At 38.6% G+C, this 6,118-nt stretch overlaps 2 protein-coding genes across 2 annotated transcripts; both read right to left on the reverse strand.

The window, feature by feature from the left end:
* Positions 1-884: 884 nt before the first annotated feature.
* LOC127751316 (uncharacterized) lies at positions 885-3,139 on the reverse strand. Its single transcript, XM_052274667.1, has 5 exons — positions 2,959-3,139; positions 2,608-2,802; positions 2,417-2,518; positions 2,173-2,283; positions 885-2,044 (listed from the first exon to the last, which is right to left on the reverse strand). The coding sequence occupies exons 1-5, from the start codon at positions 3,137-3,139 to the stop codon at positions 945-947; spliced, it is 1,689 nt and encodes a 562-aa protein (XP_052130627.1). The 3' UTR covers positions 885-944.
* A 242-nt stretch (positions 3,140-3,381) lies between these two features.
* LOC127751313 (uncharacterized) lies at positions 3,382-4,970 on the reverse strand. Its single transcript, XM_052274665.1, has 7 exons — positions 4,917-4,970; positions 4,342-4,594; positions 4,161-4,274; positions 4,017-4,070; positions 3,851-3,937; positions 3,663-3,749; positions 3,382-3,515 (listed from the first exon to the last, which is right to left on the reverse strand). The coding sequence occupies exons 1-7, from the start codon at positions 4,968-4,970 to the stop codon at positions 3,391-3,393; spliced, it is 774 nt and encodes a 257-aa protein (XP_052130625.1). The 3' UTR covers positions 3,382-3,390.
* Positions 4,971-6,118: the final 1,148 nt, after the last annotated feature.

Here is a 6,118-nt window from a genome sequence, read left to right on the forward strand (position 1 = left end):
TTTTTTCAAATCATAGCCTGCCTGAGCTCTGTCAAGATGAGCATCCCTGAGCTCCTCAATCTCTTTGCGTTTAGAATCATCTGTCTCTTCTTTAACACTAGAACTACCGGAGGGGTCAAAATGACCCCTTTCGATTTTAAATTGCCAAATGAACTATGAAATTTTTTTTCTATCGACCCGCCACTTTCTGACTTTTCATGGGTCACCAAAATACGCGTTGACACGAAAAACCAGGCATGTGCGTCAAAAACTGTAGGAGATATTATAACATATACCTCGCTCTACCGAAGGGGTCATTTTGACCCCTGTGTCAGTTTTCGAGGGCTCTGATGGTTTTAACGAGCGGTTTTCAACTTAAACCTTGCCATTGTTGTTCTTTGTGGAAAGTGTTGACTTCCGCTTGGTCGTGTGACTACTTTGAAGCTCTATCAGCATAGGTAGGCAACCCGCACATTACAAAATCATGTTTTTCTTACATAGTACTTGTGAGGCATTCGCAACGGTACTGTCAGCCTGAAAACGCGCTACATGGTCGAACGGAGGTTAAAAATGATAATAAATGGTCTATTACGACTGTTATTGCACGATATTTGTGCACTGTTTTCTCCGCAGAACCAAAGTTTCAGAATTACTTCCAGAATTGGCGGTGTTTACGGTTGTCGGTTAGACTGAAATAAACACAGACTCTGCTAAAATGTTGAGAATTATTGTTTTTGATGGTAATCCTATGCAATTTTCCCAAAACAAAACGAAAAATAACGAAAAGAACTGTAAAACTTCTGAAAAATTACATTTTGTGCTTTGCAGGTTGCCTACCTACCCCTTCACAGGGACCCCTATGGGTGCAATAATTGCTTGAAGTGTTATAAAAACCAAAAATAAGAAGTTGTGTACCCAAAACCGCAGTCTTATCACAGCTAAAACGGCGAAATAGTACATAGGGGTCAAAATGACCCCTCCGGTAGATCTAGGTATACGAAAATCCCGGTAGTTCTAGTGTTAATCATTTGATTCCAGGTATCACACTTTGAGCATGTGTCAGTTGCAGGTTTCTTAAAGGAGCGTCCCAATGTATTAAAAATTCTTTCATATGTTGAGTATGAAACATATTTGTGACCTTCTGAAATGTACATGTTGTACATTTGTCTGATGTCAAGATGGCTAGGCAGGTATCTTGTGTCACCCACTTCACTCCTCTTGTAATGTGATTTATATGAAGGGAAACGCAAAACATGAGTTTTAACTTCATCAATCACATCGGGCTTAAGCTTATGTTTTGGAGCGTGCCGCCCTCTTTTATCCTGAGCCACGGTTCCAGATAGTGATTTAAGCTTTTTCTTGGTTGCAAGGTAAACAAATCCATCTGTCTCACCTAAGGTGTTAAGAAATGTTGATTTGCACACCTGCTTACTTTCGCCATGGATGTGGAAACAGTACTTGTGAGACACTGACTTGGGATGAGATTTCTTATGTCCAGCTGGTAGTCTAGGTCTCTTAGTTTTTACTGGCTTGATTTCAACTCTTGCACAAACATAGGATACCCGCTTCTCATACGACTGCTGATCCCAGTACTCATGGAATATAGAGTCGCCCACATCATCAGTAATTATATCCTGGCAGTAGTTCGTCTTACAGGTGTGAGGTGGCTTCCTTTGCCGAGCAGCACGTACTGGTGTCTTAGAATTTGGATCATGTTTCTCGTACTCTTGACCGGAATTCCTTAAGTATTTTTTCCTAGATCTTTCTTCCCTGCTGCATTTTGCACCCTTCCTCCTCTTCCTGATCTTTTTCTGTGGAACAGTGGGCCTCTCATCGTCAGAGTCATCCATTTCAGCGATTTCCAGATTACGGCTTTTAGAAGAATGAGTTTTTCTGTTGAGAACGTCATGGACAGAATGGGAAGAACAATCACTATTGGTGCTGTCACTGCTGGAGCTGGAAGGGTTGTCTACTTTGAAACTATCCTCTGACGTTCCTCCATGAAAAAGACTCTCATCAGAATCAGATATTAAGTCCACACTGCTTGACATGGTGGTTCTCTTTCCTAAAAAGAAAAGACTTTGATTAGTTTTGAAAAAGGTTTAAATGAAAAGACTTCTAAGATTCATTTGCAAATAGAGGTATTGAAAGATTAACAAAGATCACATTAGATAGAGTATGAAAACTACATACTTGAACTTCTCCTTCTCCTTGGTGTGGCTGAGAGATCAGTGGTCGTTGGAATTGTTGGAGTATCACCTTTGTTGGATGGAGCACTCGCTTCAACCAGATCAGTGTTGTTTCCTGAATAGAATTTACACAAAAAATATAAGAAATACAAAAAATCTAACCACAAAACATTAACAAAACAATTCAGTCTAAGTCTCAAAATTGCAACAAATCTATGAGTTCAGATAAAATGTGAAATTTTACTTACTTGTACTTTTGTCTTTGACAGGTGAGGTACAGTTATCAGCGGGGAGAACACTGGAGCAGTGCACGGTTGGAGGCTGGTTGCTTGGTGTCTTCTGCAGTAGTTCTGATAAGAGGAAAATATTTTTTGAAGGTAACATATCCATAATTTATAAGGAAAGTGATTGCAAAGTAAAATAATCAATAGATACATACTTTGGTGAAGTTTCTTTGATGCCAAAATGGGAGCAATAGGACTATCCAGTAATTCAGATGATTTCTTTGTGGTTGATTCTGATTCATCATTTCCATCCATTGATAATAAATTAACAGCTGTAGCAGTCTGGCATTTATTTTGAGGAGAAGAGCATGCTCTTTCCGAAACAATCACAGTTGAAATGTTTCTAGCCCCTGCAAATAAAAATAAAATAAAAATGTATAACCACAAGTAATAGCAAGCACTAAAGAGGCATGGTGTAATATGCTTTTGAAACTCATTAAAACTTATTTCATAAAAGAAAATTTAAATAATAAAGATGGATAGAAATAATGGGTAAAATGACGTACTTGAACTTCTCCTGTATGCTTTGGATGAGGGTTCCGGGTTGGTAAAAGTATGGGGCACTACGTTGGATAGACCGCCAAGTCCAACCAAATCAGTCATACTTCCTGTGAAGCAAAAAGTAAAATAGTTTGAACAGATTTTCCAGGACAAAATGTAAGAAACACAATTTAATCTTGAATGCATCTCAGCTAAAGAAAACTGATTTATATTTAATAATTCAAGATAATAAGTTGAACACGAGATGGTACATCATCTCCTAACATAACAGGATAATCAGAAGAGAAAATTAAAATGTGTGAGCACGCGAAACAGCAAGCATTACAGAAACATGATGTATTCCACAAAAAATTAACTGAAATTGACTCCCTTGCTTACAGTTTGGGGTTCTTCCAAACAGAGGTTAAATTAGATTAGATCAGATTAGATACATAGAACTAGAAATGAAGTGGGTAAAATAACATAATTGAACTTCTCTTGCCTTGTGTGGTTGAAGGACCAGGGATAGGAGTATCACACAAGTTGGATGGAATGCTTGCTTCAGCCAAATCCGTTTTGTTTCCTTTAAAAAGAAAATGGGGAAAGGAGAAATTTGAAAGATAAATATTAAACATGACTTTTTCATACACCTCAGACTGTTTGCTTCTTAGGATTTCAGGTATCAAGTTTAAATGCAATACCGAGAAATATATTGATGATACTAACTTACCCAAACATTTCCTTTTCGCAGAATTTCCACTGGAAATGGATGGAAATGGAACCACATGGTTCTCTTTCTCTGCTTCAGAGATCAGAGCTGAAACACAGGTAATTATTGAAGAATTAGAGAAAATGATCAATTTTAGCAAATACTATTTGATGCAGATGAGAATTTCATTAAGGTACAAATAAATTTACCTATTTGTCTAGGGGGATTGCTGTATCCTAGCCTCTTACTTAAACCATAAAACTGTTTCAGATTACCCTGCCTGAGAACTGCTCTTGCTAAGAATAAAAGAATATGACACTATAAAGATGAAATAAATTTTCATTTTAAGGACGAGTATAAACAGTATGTACAAACCAAATCGACTGCTTGGAGAAGAGATTCGGCCTTCCTCTTCTCTAGTGCGTGTACCTGAAAAAATAAAGTACCTTAAAGATTGCTTTTCAATGAGAATGTACTACAATAACATAAAGTGGTCATGCCGTATTCAAGGTAACTTACAACGAGTGGAGGTGGAGGAGGCTGACGGGGTGTAGGGAACAAGAGGTTGTTTTTTAACTACCTCTTTTTGTGGCAACCCAGGATCAGATGGAGGGGCTGCGAAATAAGAGGTAGCTTTAATTGCATTTCCTCAGAATGGATTGAAGAGACAATTCGACCAATGTCTAAATACATCACTCACCTTCAAGAGTTTGCTGCTCTAACCATGACTGGCATTTACTTTGACTAGATAAGAAGTCAGGGTTGAGGGCAAACATTTCACTCCCCGTGATCGAAGAGACATCATCATCCTCCTCCACTTTGAACCCATTTTCATTTTTTTTGGACGGGGTTCGCATTTCACTTTGGGTGGAGACAACCCCATTTTCACAAACATGTTGTTGGCCCGAGAGGGCCCAGCCCCACCTAGCCCAGGCATGCTGCCCAAAATTCATCTGAAAAAGACACAAAAAAAATACATATTATAGTTGAGACAAAAGAAATGCAGTTTAGAACATCTTACAGAGTATACTGCCTAACCTAACTTCAACAAAAGGTACAGGTAAGCCCCAAAATGACAACAATCCAAAAATGATTAATAGAGTGATCTTAAGAAATTACCTCTGGAGTTAAATCTTAAATTTACTTTGTTAATAGAGTGGAATTGCAAGAGTTGAGGTAACATTTCTGGATGATTCCAACAGATCAAAATTCCTTCCAGTCCATGATGAAATTGAAGCCACTGCTTGGCTTCACAAAATTAGCCCTAAAAATAACCTGCTGAACGAATCTAGAGCAGTTGGCGTACTCAGTTCTATCACTTGAATACATTTTAAAGGTAGATTTTCAGTATCAACACAAGCCAAGAGTGAATAAACAGGCCGGACACCCGTTTGGCTACGTCTGTTGCTATTAACAGCAACCTGTGGAGGTGCACATAACACACTGCCAATAGGCTGTACGTGCGTCCTACGTGAAGGCCCCTCCCCCTTCCTCCCCCCTTGTGCGCGGAGTATAGCCAGAGCAACTAGTCCGTCAATACCCCAAGTGGCAAACCTGGCAAACTCACGGCCAAGAAAACCTCAAAAACATCCAGAAGGAGACATCATATTCACTCAATATAATAAAAAAAGCCTTCGGCATGTATGTAAAATTATATAAGCATGGAAGGTACACACAGAGTTTTAAATTGAATAATTTCATTTACGCTATTCACTGTGGTGAAAATCAAATGGCCATTTTAAAAATTTTAAGAGCATATCAGCAGCACGACAAGTTCAAGAACACACAGCTCATACCAAGCATAACAGTTCCTTGAAAAATCAAAACACTGTTGTTAAGATTAATTTTATAAACACATACTAATAATCCGATGAAACCGATATTCGTCAGAATGACATCATAGATTTGGCAAACAAATCAACGAGCCACAGACCACTGAGTAAGTGTCCGGCCTAACCCAATATTACCCAAAACTTGTCAAAAAGAATTATAAGTGAAGACAATTACATGGGAAATACTGCAGCAAAACCAAAATTTTCTTTCAATGCTAGAATTTAAATGATGAGTCATCACTCGGTGTTCAGGGAAACCTCTGAGTCATTCAACAGAATATTAACCAAAACTCTCTAAACCCCCCCCCAAAAAATATACTAACTAAGGAGACTGCCGGCTGCACAAAACGTACTTTAAGGCTAAGACGACTAGTTAGAAAACCAAACTGGCGAGACATAGAAGACTTCCACTGAACCTCTGAGTAATCCTAACTCCACTTCGCGGTCGCCACTAATTTTTGCTCGATTCACAATTATGTCAAACTGTATCATCACCAACGCAGTCGATCACTGCGCAACGTAGTCTACTTACTCAGAATTAGTCGCCAAATAACTATGGTTTTTTGGTTTGAGTTAGCTTGGACCGGACCTTTAAACTTTAAACCTCCACAAATGGACAACTTGGCTTGGCAACAAAGACGAGAA

The sequence above is a fragment of the Frankliniella occidentalis genome, unplaced genomic scaffold, assembly GCF_000697945.3.
Source record: "Frankliniella occidentalis isolate FOCC.00 unplaced genomic scaffold, Focc_3.1 Scaffold422, whole genome shotgun sequence".
In the NCBI taxonomy this organism is placed as follows: Eukaryota; Metazoa; Arthropoda; class Insecta; order Thysanoptera; family Thripidae; genus Frankliniella; species Frankliniella occidentalis.

Coding starts and splice junctions, on each gene's coding strand:
- LOC127751316 (XM_052274667.1), bottom strand. CDS start 3,139: ATGCATTCAAGATTAAATTGTGTTTCTTACATTTTGTCCTGGAAAATC. Junction 2,519..2,607: donor ATCAAAGAAACTTCACCAAA/GTATGTATCTAT, acceptor TCCTCTTATCAG/AACTACTGCAGAAGACACCA. Junction 2,284..2,416: donor TGTCAAAGACAAAAGTACAA/GTAAGTAAAATT, acceptor AATTCTATTCAG/GAAACAACACTGATCTGGTT.
- LOC127751313 (XM_052274665.1), bottom strand. CDS start 4,970: ATGTATTCAAGTGATAGAACTGAGTACGCCAACTGCTCTAGATTCGTT. Junction 4,595..4,916: donor GCTCTAGATTCGTTCAGCAG/GTTATTTTTAGG, acceptor TGTCTTTTTCAG/ATGAATTTTGGGCAGCATGC. Junction 4,071..4,160: donor CTCCTCCACCTCCACTCGTT/GTAAGTTACCTT, acceptor TTATTTTTTCAG/GTACACGCACTAGAGAAGAG.